Source organism: Filicampus tigris, chromosome 4 (assembly GCF_054856515.1).
Source record: "Filicampus tigris isolate MCC_2025a chromosome 4, RoL_Ftig_1.0, whole genome shotgun sequence".
Lineage (NCBI taxonomy): Eukaryota > Metazoa > Chordata > Actinopteri > Syngnathiformes > Syngnathidae > Filicampus > Filicampus tigris.
This window is the reverse complement of record NC_141220.1, coordinates 213,136-230,000: the sequence shown is the minus strand read 5'-3', so window position 1 is coordinate 230,000 and position 16,865 is coordinate 213,136. Positions and strand designations below refer to the sequence as shown.

The window sequence follows — 16,865 nt, the reverse complement described above, 5'->3', positions numbered from 1 at the left end:
TTTTTGAACTTTACCAAGACAGCAATATTGATAGCATAAGCATAGTGTGCAAAAAAATTTACTTGTTTTATATGCGCCGAATGGAGTAAATGGGCGGATTGTTGTTGCTGCAAATCTGCTTGAGGCTGACTATCAGCTGCTACTGTCCGGACTATGCAATCCTGGCTAATTCCGTTCAGTGCAAGTCATCAGAGTAAGGTAATTACAAAACATTTTTGTTGTTGTATTATGCTATGCTGTATATAAGTTGATGCAGTCATGCAAGGTACACCAGCATATACGGTACATATAAAAATTATTCTCAATATACAGTATTTATAATGAATGTGTTTTGCATTTTTAGTGGGCGGTAGATCATTTTAACTCCGTCATGTCATAAGTAGATCTCAGGCTGAAAAAGTGTGGGCACCCCTGATTTAGGCTGTAGGAAAGAAACGTGGAAACGCAATAAGGCACACGGGTACTATCGCATAGCGCGCGTCACGCAGGCTAGGCTGCAAGATGAGGCCTGTCGAGCGGGTTGCTAAGACTCTTTTTATATAGGTCATTGCCATGCACGGCACAACACTTCCCCGAAGAGGCCAACGCACGCACATATCGCACGCACATATCGACTGTTGGTATTTTTTTTTTATTGTTTCTTAAGTGCTTTTATTTTAGTATATTCTTATTTTACTTAGTAATGTATTTTCTGATTGTCCTTTATTCAGTTTGAATCTGTGCAAAGATGTAAGGCATCAAAGGTGTGGCTGTTGGAGAATGATTATTCAGTCATTTTGTACTTGTTCATCATGCAGGGATGAATGGGCTGAGGCCATGGTGATAGTTTTGAGTTGTTGAGTTTTAGTAGTTGAGTGAGTTTTGAAGTCAATGAATTGTTTTTATTAATTGGGATTTCAATTTCAGTCAAAATAATCTTGATTATTTTTTTATTTCCCCATAATTGTCCAGCCCTACTATACATTTGTGGGTTGGCCCCCGTCTTTATCCCCCGCGAATAGCAGGGGTTGACTGTATTTTTTTTTACACTTTTCCCAACAGAAGTAAAATACATTTCTGACACTCATTTACAGTGGATTCGCAGTTTGGCACCCACAGATTCGTATACCGTATTTTCCGGACTATAATTCACTCCGGAGTACAAGTTGCACCAGCCATAAAATGCATAATAAAAAAGAAAAAAACATTTAAGTCGCACTGGAGTATAGTCGCATTTTTGGAGGAAATTTATTTGATAAAATCCAACACCAATAACAGACATGTCATTAAATATTCAAATAACTAACAATTTAAAATAAAAATAGAATCGAGGCAACAACAGGCTGAACGGTATGCTTATGTGTTACGTACGTCACCCATGTAGAATTACAGGAAAGTTACGGTAATGTTGCGAAGAGTTACGACTGTATCTGAATTTGGGGGGATTCACCGGAGCGCCTCATCCAAACAGTCACTCGAATCAAAGAGCGTGACCGGACACAGTGATAGGCAACAAGGTGGCTTTAATAGCACTCCAATCCAATCCAATCCACAGAGCTCAACAACTCGCTCAATCCCGGAGCGTACACAACGCCGAAAAGGGCACGCATCTGCCGCTAACGGCTAACAGACTCGAAACGTCTCGACATAAGTCTTTTATTTATCGCCGACCAAGTAAAATGTTTCCGAGTCTCCAAAAGTATTTATGTATTCAGTCGTAATTATCTCTCTGTTCGTCTTCTCCGCTCTCCGCTCCGTACGTGTGCAAGACCACAGGCACGGCAAATTGTCTTTTTATCATACTATTTTAATTACTTATTGAACAAAATATTAGATTTAACTGTTTAAATTATTCATGCATTTTAATAGTTTTAAGGGTTTATCTTTGTTTCTTTATGTGGGTTACAATAACATGTGAAATGATATACAGGTGATATACAGATATGTGTTAATAATTTCACACACAAGTTGCTCCAGAATATAAATCACACCCAAACTATGAAAAGAAAAAATGTGATTTATAGTCCAGAAAATACGGTATTTGTGGAATTGTTTTTTCTCCTATTCACAGATTATTTTTTTCAATTTATTGCCATATTTTTTTTTCTATATTTCCTCCATTATGAATGTCTAACTGCCCTTTTTTTTTTTTTTTTTTTTTTTTTTTCCACCCAGCGCATTTCAGTGGGTTCGCCGATTTTCGTTTTTCGCGGGCGGGCCCAGTCCCTATCCCAGAGAATGGCGAGGGTTCAATATAGACCATTGACATTTCCAGTAGAGTTGTTAGAGCACAGTGGAAAAACAAGGTTCATTTTTCAGTAGTTTTATGTAATTCAGTGAATTTTTAAATATTTACATTTCATGAATCTCCCTCTTATGTTAGGCCACATAAATAATGTCCTTCCTGTTATTGTGATATTCTTATTTTTGTTCAGGATTGCACCTGTGATGAATTCTGCCCAGAGTGCTCTGTTGAGCTGACATTGGATGTTCGTTGTACAGATGAAAAGACACGCAATGTCACCTCACGCGACCTGTTGTCCAACAACCACAGAGTCATCCCAGTGGGTCATTTAACCACTTAGTTGTAGTGTTCCAATTGGAGGTGGGCGTATTCCTTAACACTAATAGTGTCTCTTTTCAGGTCACATCCAGGAGTCGAGACAACGATCCTAATGACTACGCTGAACGAAATGGTAAACTTGAAATTTATCTATCCATCCATTTTCTTTCGTATATCTGGGACGACAACCTACGCAGGAAAGTCCAGATTTTCTACTTTTTCAGTCTTTTCTGGGGTGATCATGAGGTGTTACTGGCTAGGCAGGAGACAGTCTCTCCAGCATGTCTTGAGTCTTCCCTAGGGTTGATTCCTTGGTGGTACTTGCCTGGGACGCCTCACCAGGGAAGTGGCATCTGGCTCCTCTCAATGTGTAGGAGCAACGTCTTGAAATATCTTAGGCTCAGCAAGCTACGACCCGCGGGCCATATATGGCCGTATATGGGGCTTTTTAATTCAGCCCACCAAACTTGACCAACTAAAAAAAATAAATCTGAATCATTCAATGATTTCATCTTGAACCTGCAGTGCCCACGTTTCTCCGGTAGATGACGCACTGACCATTAGTGGACGTTTGTGGGAGTGCAGTGTGTCTGACAAGCCACGCCCACTGTCTTTCTGCACTGGTGTTGTCTAGTGATGACATCATTCAGTCGCGCAGAGCGCAGGCCATTGTACACGCTACCGTAAATACAGGTATACATTTCCGGGTCTGGAAGCGAGCGAGATTTGCCCGCCGCCACACCAAATGAATCCGCTTTATCAAGTGGATTGTAGCGATGGTGAAGCCTCGCACTTGCTGGCATGTTTGGTTGAACGTGAAGGGGAAGACTTTTCGGTCCGCCGCCGGCTGCATCGTCCACCTCTGCCCAGCTCGAACACTGAGAGGTCCGTTTTCCCCCACCGAATCGAGACATACAGGAAGGTGCGCGGAGTTGCCAACACACGATGCAAATGTTCCTGGCCCGGCCCCTCTGTCAAATTTTACATCCCAATGTGGCCCTCAAGTCCAAACGTTTGCCCACCCCTGCCCCATCTTCTCCTCAATGTCTCTAAGGGAGAGCCTGGACAGCCACCCTAAGAACCTAATTTCAGTGGCTTGAGTGACCAGTAAATGAAGATCTTTCAAAATAATTTAACTCCTCTGCTTGGGGCAGGATCTGATCCCGGACCCAGGGAGAAGGCACTCCAATAATTTTTCCACACTTTTCTGGCTGAGGACCATGGTCGCAGTCTCGCAGACTTGGAGGTGCTGATTCTCATCCCAACTCCTTCACACTTGGGGGCGAACGTGCCATTATTCCTGCATAATATATCTTGAAACCACTACTTAAACCTAAAACATCAACAGAAGCAGAAAAAAAGAACCTCTGTATTTTTATTAAATCAAAATGTTAGGATACTAACTATCATACTCTTGGATAGAGCTGGGTTAAAAAAAAATATGATATTTTGATTCAAATTGATTCAAAATGGATTGATCCAATATTGATTCGCAATCTTATGGATTGATTTTAAAGCTTTTCTGGAGTTTATAACTGTGACCCAACGTGACTTGAGTGACGTGAGGTTTGCCCTGCGAAGTCTTTTTTTAAACTAAACTGGCGAGTGAAGACATGACTCTGAAAACTCCAGTGAAAATTGAAGGCAGAAGTATTGTGCTTAAATTTTTCCACGTAACTCGTGGCGCAAATGGGCTGACTTAAGGCATAAGTTATTTTGGTTGAGCTAACGTCAAGGCTAACGTCAATTCATTCACTTGTTGTGTGTAAAGTCAAATATTAAAAGTAGATTAAGGCAGTTGTCCCCAACCATTTTTCTCTACCACGGACCGGTTAGTCCGCATTGGTGTGTGTGTGTGTGGGGGGGGGGGGGGGGGGGGGGGGGGGGTGTGTGCGTGTGGGTGTGTGTGTGTGTGTGACCGAGAGTCGCTGCCCAGCTATGGAAATCAGTTTACTCTGAGGCTTTGTACATACCCGCAGGCACTCATAAAAGGCACGTGATTGATTCCCAGCGTGAGATCGACCAACAAGAGCATAAGTGGAAGTGGATTTACTATATCCGCTTGTGTACTGTATGTGAGCTAACTGGGTGCGCATCATCGCAGCCACTTGCTAGTCTCGTCCACGCTAACAAACTAACAGCACTTTTTAACAACGTTCTGTTCGCAAACTTATAATGTTATTCAAATGTGCTGTTTGGCAGCTATGTTTACATGTTGTGAGCAGAGCCCGCTCGACCACCCTGCAAGCACGAATGTGCTCAGCGCACTAATGACGACGAAACAAACAACGTTATGTTCGGAAACTCGTAACGTTATTCAATTGTGCCGTTCATTTAGTCTGAGTCAAGCCGAATAAGAAGATAATAAACAGCTGTGTTCATAAGTTGTGAGGGAGCGCGCTGAGCACAACAACACAGGATAGTCTACCAGTTGTGGCAAGGACGATGAGACATCGGCAAATAAAGTGTGAAAGTGTTTGTTAGTTTTGTCTTAAGTTTGTCTTAAAACAGCTTACCTTAACTACCTACGCCGTGTTGCATTTTATCCAAAGGATCTTGTTGATGTTATTGTGCAAAGAGAAAGTTAAGGCATAATTACCTCCGGCAACCGTGCTGCATCTTCGTTTTTAAAAGAAGTAGAAGGAGGGAACGAAGAAGGAGGGAACAAAGAAGAAGCAGCGTTTTTACTTTCACTTTGCACAACAACATTGACGACAACGACAAGCGTTTAAAAGTGCAGTATTGTACCTTTGGATAAAATGCACTACGGCATTCTAGTTAAGGTAAGTCAATTTTATGATAAAAACTAAAACTTTAACGTAGTTATTAGCGAATGGTCCATCGTAATCGCCAGCTGCCGCATTTGAAGCTCAATTCCTCTCACAACCTGCAGCTTGGTATGTATTCTTCATTTTGCATTTTTAAAGTTAAAGTTATTGTATTACTATATAACTATATACATTTTTAAAGTTAAAGTTATTGTATAACTATATAACTAACTAAGAATTTAGAAGTGTGGGAGGAACCGTGTCGGGGGTTCGCAACAGCGTAACAGAGGCGTAAATTCCCCCCAATATAAAACGTTAATATAAATATAAAATAATAATCATAATGATAATAATCAGATGCTACTTTGCGGTTTTTCACCTGTCGCGCCGGGCTCTGGTCCCCGTTAACCGCAATAAATGAGGGATCACTGTATATACAATTATTCAAAAATATTTTTATTGTGGCAGTATCCACCCAACCAATTTATATGCCGCTTACCCTCATGCATGGAAAAAACTTTAACTTCCTTCAACACACACATGCCAGAATCTCCTACACTTTATACACATTTTCACATCATTTCTACAAACGTTTGACTGGATGATAATAAGGGATGTGCGTGACTAGTCATTTAACCGTCTACGATTTATTAAATGTTTAGTATTTTACTATTCGGTTAAACGCTGCATTAAGTATCACGCATTTTGTTCCTCACGCCTCTGCCTCTGTAAACAAGCTCTGTGATGCTCACCGCACAGCAATGATTACCCAATTAATTAGTGAAATGACTGCCCGTGATATGCTGCCACTTTCTTTTGTTGGGGGCAAAAGGTTCGAAAAATTAATGCTGTATATCGAGCCTGAGTACTGAGTGCCAAGTCGCAAAACAATCACGCCCCAACTCGAGAGTAACCATAACCAAATGAAAGAGGAGATGCTACGAGCGTTTGAGCAGGTCAACTACTGTATGGATAGTATGTATGTATGTACTGTATGTGGCCATAACTACAGACGGATGGACATCCATAGCCACCGAATCTTACATGACTATAACGTGTCATATGTAGACGAAGGACATCTCCGCAGCTGTGTGCTTCAGATATGCACCTTAGAGGAAAGACACACAGCTGAAAACTTGGCTGCTCACCTGCGCAATGTGATGGGTACGTGGGCACTAGAAAATAAAGTCGTCGCCTGTGTGCATCATAATGCAGCTAACCCGGTGCTGGCGAATGAGACACTGCTGGACTGGGAGTTAGTACCATTACTCATTTCATTATTCATAATAAATGCCACGCATTGCATTGGCAAATGTATCAGAAATGTATTTCTCTTTCAATTGTTCACCTTTATTCAGTCAGTGGTGTTACATCAATAGAATTTAAATTAACAAACTGTCCTGAATGTTTAGGCTAAAATAGCCCCTAAATACACAAAGTATTTGCATTGTAAACTTTGAATTCAATATGTATTCAATTTCAAGTTTTCTTGCTTATAGTCGGCGGGCAAATTAGTCGACATTCCCATCCCTAGTGATAATCCTAGCTATGCGGTTTGGCCGTGATCACGTTACGAGCGGCACCCCCTGTTCGGCGTTATGTATTTTTTTCCACATGTACACGCCGGTGCACGATCTATACACACATTAGTACTGGCAACAAATGTTTAGTATAGCAGAATAATGGCATGCGTGTGACTGAAGGACGAGGTGTTTTGATAGCGAGCAGTTAGCAATGTACCTTCGCTACTGTCGGGGTGGAGTCTTGAGTCTCTCTTTTGGGCATGGTAGCCCTTGTTAGAATTTACTCTTGAAAACCGCGGCTCGTCATCTTTCCTTTTTCTTTGGTCACCATCATCAAAGATGACGACATCTTTGGCTTCCATTTAGGTCCGAATATACTCTGTGTGGGCGTCAGCCATCTGTAATTATCCTTTGTACAGTAAGACCTCCCCGTTTTAGGCGCCCTATCCCCCCACCATTTTCTTCCTTTCCTGTTTTCACATTGGTTGATGACTCATCCACCACAGTGGTGCCAAACCAATGGTAGGGAAAAATTGCTTTCTCATGCTGGATCCCCTTGAAAACTTCAGAGAAGATGGCCCGTATGTTGGTCTACCCGCCCAGCTAAAAACAACGGTCTGATGAATTAATTTGTCAAAAGCAGTGGGTGTGGCTATATTCTTAAATGAATTAATTTGTCTAAGGCAGTGAATGAGTTAAAAGAAGTAGAAGGAGGCAACAAAGAAGAAGGAGGCAATGATTGAGGAAGCGGCAGCAACATCAAGAAGCTCACGTTCCTCTCACAGCCTGTAGCTTGGTATTTATTCTTCATTTTGCATTTTTAAAGTTAAATTTGTTGTGTAACAAGTATTTAGAAGGGTGGGAACCATGTAGGGGGGGTTGCAATGGCATAACAGAGGTGTGATTCCATCAAATCCAAAACTGTAAATCCATACATTTACAGTTCAAAATCGTTCTGTAAATGAATTAAATACCTAATTTTTCAACAAAGATAGGTGCGGCGTATATAAAGGATCATCTTATATATGTTTTTTCATTGTTTTGTTTTTTTAAATATAGAGTAGGTGCAGCCTATTTAAAGGTGCATCTTATAGTCTGGAAAATACAGTAATTCCCTGTCCACTGGAAGAGATGCAAGCCACTGATAGCAAGACAATAAAGCTCCTTACAATGCACGGGGGGTTCCACCCCAAGTCCAGCATCCTAAGGCTGTACATAAAGCGGAAAGACGGTGGCCGTGGACTAATGAGTCACCAGGGCACTGTCCAGGTGGAAACAACAGGCCTCCAAGAATACATAAATATGATGGCCCCTAAGGTCGACCAGCTTAGTAAATACCTCATGCAACAGAAGCCAAGTAAGGAGATGGACTGTCATGGAAAAACGAGGCCATGCATGCATGGCATGTAGCACCGTCAAATTGAAGAAGTCATCGAGGGAGCATACCAGTTGCTAGAAAAGGCTGTACTGAAAGACAGCACTGAGACGCTAATCATTGCAGCGCAAGAACAGGACCTAAACACAAGATCAATAGAAGCTGGGGGTCTACGACATCAGACAGGATCCCAGGTGTAGGCTGTGCAAAGAACCTCCAGAGATGGTGCGGCATATCACAGCAGGGTTTAAGATCCTTGCTGGCAAGGTATACATGGAGCGGCATAACCATGTTGCAGCAATAGTGTCCTGGAACATCCGTACCAGATATGGACTAAAGGTCCCAGAATCAAGATGCCAGACACCTCCAAAGGTGGTTGAGAACATGAGGCCAAGATCCTGTGGGACATCCAGATTGTAACTGAAAACTGGTGATAGCCAACCAGCCTGACATAGTGGTGGTGGATGAACATCAGAAGACAGCAGTCATGAAGAATGTAGCAATCCCGGATGATAGCAACAAATCCAGAAACAGGAACACGAAATGCTGGAAAAATACTGGCTGGAGAAGTAGAGAAAATGTGGAGGGTAAAGGCAATGGAGGCACGAAACATGGTCCACTCGAGACTCAAATGTCCCCTGCCTCCAGTTAAAGATTTTCAGGTTGGGCTTTTAGAGGTAGGAGTGGGCGATATTGGCTAAAAAAAAACTTTAACAATAATTTGATGATAGTCTACAAAAAATATTTTAAATCTGCATGTTTCACAGAACAATTATGGATTGACAGCGTTAGTGAACAATAGCTCTTGTTTATATTTTAAATTGCTTAATATAGCTTCTTCCAAACATAACGATATTCTGTGGCAATATTTAACCATGTAAAATTTAAAGATATGTCTAGACTTACATTGATTTTGGAGAATGTTTATTTCATTTAAATGTCTCATACTATCCCATAATGACATTTTGAGTACTGATCTACCACTGCCACCTAACTACTAGAACAATCAGATTTAGAAAAAGATTTACTACAGCAATCAGAATGAGTAATAAGCAAAACTTATTTGATTTGTGCTTTGTGTGACGATAGATGTCACCCAGCAAGAGAGGAAAAAAAAGACGTCATCATGACAACACCCATTCTCATACATTGGCCACTGTATTCGGAATAAAGTTGAATAACAAAACTGCAACTTACCTAAAAGTGCATTTTCCCACTCATTCATCACTGTGATATATAGACTCGACTTAATTCATTTTTCGGTGTATCCTGGCATCACACTAATAAGCCGTCGTAGTTTGTGCAACATGCCTCGGGAATGCAGGCTAGTTATGAATGATGAAGACTAGAAGCGTGTAAACTGAATGTTAACCGAACGTCCGGGCACATTTGACTTGCTCGCTAAAGTACTGTGTGTACGCGTGTGTGCGTTTGTGTGTGTTGACTCAACTCTGCGACTGTTTTCTGAGTGTGTGTGTTTACTAAGATTTTGTTTAGCGTGCTATATGGCTCGTGGTGGAACAGAATTGCTCTTCACGGTGACTATTTTGGCACATCTAGCAATGTTATTTCCACCGACATCAGTCTTGTCAACGCTAAACCATTTACAGACTACAGACTTGCGATGATTCCCCGCTGGACACTCCTCCATATTTGAAACATAGCTCGGCTGCAATGTGAACAGTCACGTGACTGGGTCCTGCCCGCTGATTTGGTGAATGATTATGACTTCCTCCTCCTCTGCTGTCAATGTACACTGATTTGCCGAATGAGGATTTCAGCATTTCCTCGTACTTTGCACCCATCAACTGACTCGTTCGCCTTTTTGAGGCAGTATTAATACTCGATAATGTAAAATTGCACATTGTGAAAGAAAGATTGATGATGATATCAATGACGATATATATCGCCCACCCCTACTTAGAGGTTAATAACTTTTTTAAGCATACACAGTATACAATACAGTTTTATGAGGTGAATGTTTATTTTCCTAAATCTACATGGGATTTTGAATACGTCATGAGCAAACTAACTAAGGTTGAAAGAGGAACAAAGAATGAGAATATAATAGGGTTAAACAAAACAAAACAAAAGCATGACCAACTTAAAGGGATTAGAGAGCTGAGACGGTCTATTTTTCAATAATAAGCTCAATTAATGTATTTTTTTTATCAGGAAAATATTAGCTTGCATTTTAACTTTTATCATTATTATTATTATTTGTTTTGGAGAAATGAGTACAAAACTAACGTGTTCAGAAACGCCTACCATTAATGAGTCATTTGACCACACCCCCTCCCCTCCCTCCATGCCTTGTGTGACGTCACGACGGGGAACGATTACGTTTTGTCATTCAAAGTCTTTGTAAATAACATTGCTAATATTGTCAAAATAATGGGGATCAATCGGCCCCAATATATGTGTACATCTCTACTTAGGCCCACTTCAACCTCTGAAAACATCATAAAACGATTAGCCTTTCCATGTCTGACCAAAATGAGCAGCCTACATGCAGCTGAGGTGCACTTCATGTCAGAACATTGTCATGTGATAAGTCACCAAGATACTCAAACACATTACATTGCGTTCCGAGAAGCTTTTTCGTTTGCTGAATTACTCATAGGTTGTTATAGATTACATTCAAAGTGTTATATTGACTTACTTTTTCTTCGAGATCCACCCCTGTGTGTGGTCCGGCGCTCTTAAAGTCCAACTTTAACATTTCGACAAGCCGACCTCCGAGGCTTGTATTTATTCCAAATTGAGACACGCAGGCCGGCCCACTCGCCGGCTGGACAGAATTAAAGTGCTCGCCGCAACAAGACCTCCTCTGTAGCAAACACGGTGCTCCTGGCTGGCTGACCAGCTGTGGCAAACACGGCTAAGGGTAGACACGGAGCATCTTGGCTGCCTAGACAGCCAGATATCCGTGAAACGTAGCCCCATGTCTGTTCAAAGTTTATACCTCCATCATTTTGTCGATTCGGCCACTTAATAGCCGCACCAGTGATGCCGAGTGGCCGCACCGGTGATGCAGAGTGGAATCTCTGGCAAAACACCGGCTGTCCGGTGGTGGCGAGTGCTGCCCGTCCGAGACACAAATCCTCATCGATGGATGATAAGAATAAGATCTCCTTCTGCTAACTTTGACTGTTAGCAATCGAAAGCTAAATCTGCCTCAACTAGCCGCGGGAGCTAGCAGGAGCCAACAGCTGCGTGGCTGCTAGGGGAAAATAACAAAGCGTTTGCATCGCTAAATGTCCGAAAACTACGATCAATTGTCAATAAAATTCATATGCACATTCCTGGTATTGTCCACTCTACCCGGTAATTTAAAAAAAAAAAGATGGAAAAAACAATCATCGCAATATGTTTGATTTTGTGAAGGTGATAATGTTTTTTCCTCATAGGAGCTCACATTTGATGTTAATAGAAACAAAATATTGTGCCACCAGCTTTTATATTTTCAGTTTGAAATGGACAAGAGTAGGAATGTGCAAATGAATTTTAGTGGCAATTAATCACTTTCAGACACTAGGTGACAACAGAACTTGACAAATCAAAACAAGGAACAACACGGATCAACCTCCCTCTGATGACGTTGACAGCCTGAGATGAAAAGTGGGCGGGCTAATTTGCGGTTTTAGTCATCACAAAAAAGCCCATAAATCACTACAGATTCTTTTAGGGGGGTGAATTTTAGTGCTGACATAATTTTTTCATACAGACCTTGTAGGCGCCATAATTGAGTGTTATGTCACGTGGTGTTTAATTGCTATGGTAGCGGGCTGGTGCTTGCGTGGTAAGTGGTAAATGCCGGGTAATTTTAAATAGGCGTGCTTACCAGCTGCACGGTAGAGAGACAGGGTTGCCGCGGGTCGTTAAAAAGTTTTAAAATGTCTTAAATTTAAAATCCCGACAATCAAGGTCTTAATTGTCTTAAATTTAATGGGAAAATTGCAGTTGGTATTAAATTTCTAGACGTTGCTTTTAATGCCGGGGAAACACTGTAGTCCACCGTAAAACTTCTAATGGTGTGTATTTGTTTTATTAATGACTGCGCACTAAATGCGAGAGTTGGGGATTCATTTATGTAATACGGTACGTTGTACGCAACCTCAGCGACTTGATGCCATTTACTGGTTAGTCGCGTTTGTAGAGGTGAGCAGGAAGCGAATGCAGAGATGGGGAAGTGTAAATTTAATGAAAATGGATGGAAGATGGTTTATTTAAGAGGTGGTTGGCCCCTGGTGAAAATACCTACAGTGCCCGGTACAAAGTCTGCAAAAAGACTTTTTCGAGTCGCACATGAGAGGAGAAAAACAACAGCGGTCTGTGGCAGCAGCTAGCGGGGTCCGGCTAATCCCGGCGCTTCTTCCTGCTCATGGGTCACTCCACACCATTTCAGTGTAAGTAACGTTATTGTTTTAAATCGCATTCCATTATCCTTGTTGATGGGGCAGTGGGGCAAAATCAATAAATAGGTGTTATCGTAAATAACTATTGTCAACAGTTTACATTCACGTAATGGCTAATGAGCTGTAAATAGGGATGTTCAAAAGTAATAGACATCTGTCAACTTTTTCGTGACATTTTTGTTTTTCAAATATTTATATTATATGTGCATATTTTTTTCAAGCACGGTGGTCGACTGGTTAGCACGTCCGCCTCACAGTGCAGAGATCGTGGGTTTGAATCCGGCCCCAGCCTTCCTGTGTGGAGTTTGCATGCTCTCCCCGTGCCTGCGTGGATTTTCTCCGGGTACTCCGGTTTCCTCCCACATTCCAAAAACATGCATGGTAGGCGGATTGGACACTCTAAATTGCCCCTAGCTCTGATTGTGAGTGTGACCGTATATTTGTCTCTGTGTGCCCTGTGGCTGGCAACCAGTTCAGGGTGAGCCCCTGCCTACTACCCGGAGTCAACTGGGATAGGCTCCAGCACGCCCGCGACCCTTGTGGGGATAAGCGGTTTGGATAATGGATGGATGTTTTTCAACCTTTTGGCTTGAGAAAGGCTGTTGTGAGGACTTATTAACAATGGAAACTGCTTTACATTAAATGTTGGAGGTGTCCTTTTTTTTATATTAGTCTCCTTATTTGAAGAAAATTGTTTACAGTGAAATATTTTTTTTTCTTCAACAGAAATTGTTGCGACATGTTTTGGTCTTAAATTATATTTCTAAAAGTCTTAAAAGGTCTTAAAAAGCATTAAATTTGACTTTTCAAATGGTGCAAGAAACCTGAGAGTTGGGCTGGGTAGCCATATTTTTTGTTGACCGCTTCGCTTTGCTACATGCTTCGCTACGCTTTGCAATACGCTTCGCTACTATGCTACAGTTTCATTATGCCTTATTGTGCTACCATCAAACCATCCAGAGTGTATCCGCGAAAGCCACTGTTTTATTAAAACTGATCAAAGCGCATTCAAGACTCAGGTGTTTCAACTGTCAAGCCACCGTAACAGCAGCGCGTCAGACAAGTACAGAACAGAATTCAGACCCCTGTCAGATATACACATTCCATTCCAATAGACAAAGTTGTATGCGTGCACTAATGTTGGTGTGTGCGTTACACAAGATACACATAGTTTTCTTTCTTCCCTTACTATTTATTGTTATATGACTGCTTATGTGTAAGGACATTTAGCTGTTTGTGTGTGATGACCATAAATGTATAATGCAACTAGAGAATGCAATTTCTGGAGAAATTGCATTTGAAGGCGAAGGAAGCTGAGAAGAAACCGCCTAATGCATTGGAATGAAATTGAATAAAGCGGAATGAAGTGGAATGTTGTTGAATGAAATGGAATGAAGATGAAGTGCAATGAAGTTGAATGATACTAAATGAAGTTGAATGACACTGAATGAAGTGGAATGAAGTTCATTCAATTGTGGAATGTTTTGGAATGACACTGAAACGTGTCACTTTGGGGTCACTTCCGGGTCATTCAGGGTCACTTCCGGGTCACTTCCAGGTAAATTCCGGTTCACTTTGTGGTCACTTTGGGGTTATTTCCGGGTCATTTTGGGTTCACTTCCGGGTCATTTGGGGTCACCTCCAGGTCACAGAGGGCAGTAACACTGGACCACTGGAAATGAATAGTGAAATTTGTCTGGCTTTTTTAAGGGTGAATGAGTTGAATGTGTGAGAAGTAGGAATTTTGGGTGTGTTGAAAAGCTTAATGTGAGTTGAATGAGCTGAATGTTGTGAATTTGAATGGAATGGTGCAAATGTGAATAAGTTGTCGAAAAAGAAAGCTGAAAAAAACTGTGGAATGCGTTAAATGATACAGAATGATGTTGAATGAAATTGAATGACCTCGAATGATATAAAAAATCACTAAAAGGAGGCAAGAGGAAGCAAGGAAACAATGAAAGAAGGAAGTCAAAAAGTGAAACAAGGAAGGAGGGAAACACAGTAAGGAAGGAAATAAGGAAACAAAGTAGAAAGGAAAAGGGCAAGCAAGGAAAAAACGAAGGAAGAAAGAAAACTAGGAAGTAAGAAAGGAGGCCCCACCTTCCTTTTCAGTGTCTCGCGACTTTGAAATGTGAAGAACTTGGAAATGTGAAGCTGGTGGGGATGGTACTGATCAACTGCCTCCTTCAGACTATATCTAGTCGGAACTTCTCTGCCTCGCACACCAGCTTGGGCTCTTATGCCGCCGCCTAGCTCATAGGGCACATGACCCCTTTGGCCCTTCCCACAGGTGGTGGCCCATGGGTAGGGGGACCCAAACTGGGTTCAGGTCAGAGAGCCCCACTTCCAGGCCTGGCTCGAGAGTGGGGCCCTGTTGACCCGTGTCCAGGTAAAGCCTGGTTCACAGGGCAGGATTTTAAAATTGTTGGCCGACTTCCAAACTCTGACAAGACCCCACGTGACTGGAAAAAAATCATGCATATTATAGTTTTGAACGTACCATGTGTGGTGTGCAGCCACACGGCAAGATCGACACATCACACACGAACCACATTCATTCAGATATTCTCACGTCAAACGGAAAATCTCGCAAAACCCCTCGAGATTAAACGAGATTTCAAAGTGAACAAACATGGCAGATGAAAAGCAAAAGGGGTCTCAGGTCGTGTCTTGATGGTGGCGCTAGTTTGTGGATTATTTAATGGGGGGGGGGGGGGGGACAGAAAATGAAAAGACGTTGGGCTCTGTGGCGTCATGACTTTTCATTTTGGATTCCCAGCGCGCTTCTTCCCTGCCCCGTCACCTCGCTTTCTGATTGGCTGTACATGCGTGCTGTTTTGTCCTCGGGTCAAAAAAATCTAACATGATGAATATCCCGATTTGAGGTCGGATGACCTTCCGAGCGGCCAAGATCAGGCTAAACACACCACACAGGCAGGATTATCTGCTAAAATGATTTTTGGAGCCATTACGAGTGTCGGCCCCAACCTACGATTGTTGGGAGAAGAGAGTCGGGGCTAAAATCAGGCCAATTATCCTGCCGTGTGAACCAGGCTTTAGGGAAAATGTGGACCAATCATTTTATTCATCATAAGAGTTTTTACATCCGTAAACTGCTGAATGACTTGCACATTTTAGTCTCTCGCATGGAGTTCTGGGGAGCGTAACCCCTGCGATAATGGAGGAATTACTATATTAATTTGATCAGATTTATATTGGAATTAACATCATATTACTAACCCACACAAACAATTGGCTGTTGTTAATCAGTGGAATCATTTTTTCTCAAATTGTATTCCCATTCATAGAAATTTTGCTCGTGAAGCTTCGCAAAGGACAGGAATTGCGGCTAAGAGCTTATGCGAAAAAAGGATTTGGCAAGGAGCATGCCAAGTGGAACCCGACAGCAGGAGTGGCTTTTGAGTATGACCCAGACAATGCACTGAGGCACACAGTCTACCCCCGACCCGAGGAATGGTGCGTTGCAGAAAAATCATCATCATCATCATTACTATGGTTGGTTGACTCGTTAAAAGTTTTTCTGTTTCTCCCTTTCCTGCTTTGTTGCCAATGCTGCTTGTAGGCCCAAGAGTGAATATTCTGAAATTGAGGAAGATGAAGTCCAGGCTCCCTATGACCCAAATGGAAAACCGGAAAGGTGAGTAAGGCATCTATCGTATCCGAGCATAGCCATGATTGGGAATCAAATCACAAATCATCAACCTTTTCCTTCTGCAGGTTCTACTACAATGTGGAGTCTTGCGGCTCCCTACGGCCTGAGACCATTGTAATGTCCGCACTGGCAGTCCTCAAGAAGAAGCTGAGCGACCTGCAGACACAACTCAACCATGAAATCCAGAGTGATGTGCTCACTATCAACTGACGTTACAACGATAAACCTAAGTCTTTATATTGCTCTCAATTTAAAAAATTTTTTTTTTTATCCTGTGGTTCGGGAGACAGCATAGAACAAACATCTTGTGCTTGGTTGCTTCTTTTGTCACTGGTCATGGACATTCACGTAACTTATTAAAGTTTAGTCTTTACTTCAGTAAGCTAAAATGTCAGTGAATCAACATGTTAGATGGAACCTTTTTTTTTTCTAACATGTCTTCCATTTTAATTGAATACAGTATGCAATAAAGACTTTGGTTATCAGTAAATACTCATAATTTCACAGCATCTATTGTTCCATGCAAGAAGTGCTTCAAAGTCAACACAAATTACACAGATATAAAA

At 41.8% G+C, this 16,865-nt stretch overlaps 1 protein-coding gene across 2 annotated transcripts in view; it reads left to right on the top strand.

The window, feature by feature from the left end:
* The window catches only part of polr2c (RNA polymerase II subunit C), a 31,685-nt gene extending 14,896 nt beyond the window's left edge, over nucleotides 1–16,789 (top strand). For both annotated transcript variants that reach the window (XM_086028965.1, XM_086028966.1), the window contains exons 5-9: nucleotides 2,415–2,543; nucleotides 2,624–2,675; nucleotides 15,935–16,103; nucleotides 16,210–16,284; nucleotides 16,365–16,789. In XM_086028965.1, coding sequence (XP_085885091.1) covers nucleotides 2,415–2,543; nucleotides 2,624–2,675; nucleotides 15,935–16,103; nucleotides 16,210–16,284; nucleotides 16,365–16,509 — 570 coding nt within the window. In that variant the 3' untranslated portion in view covers nucleotides 16,510–16,789. The remainder of the gene's footprint in view (nucleotides 1–2,414; nucleotides 2,544–2,623; nucleotides 2,676–15,934; nucleotides 16,104–16,209; nucleotides 16,285–16,364) is intronic.
* Nucleotides 16,790–16,865: the final 76 nt, after the last annotated feature.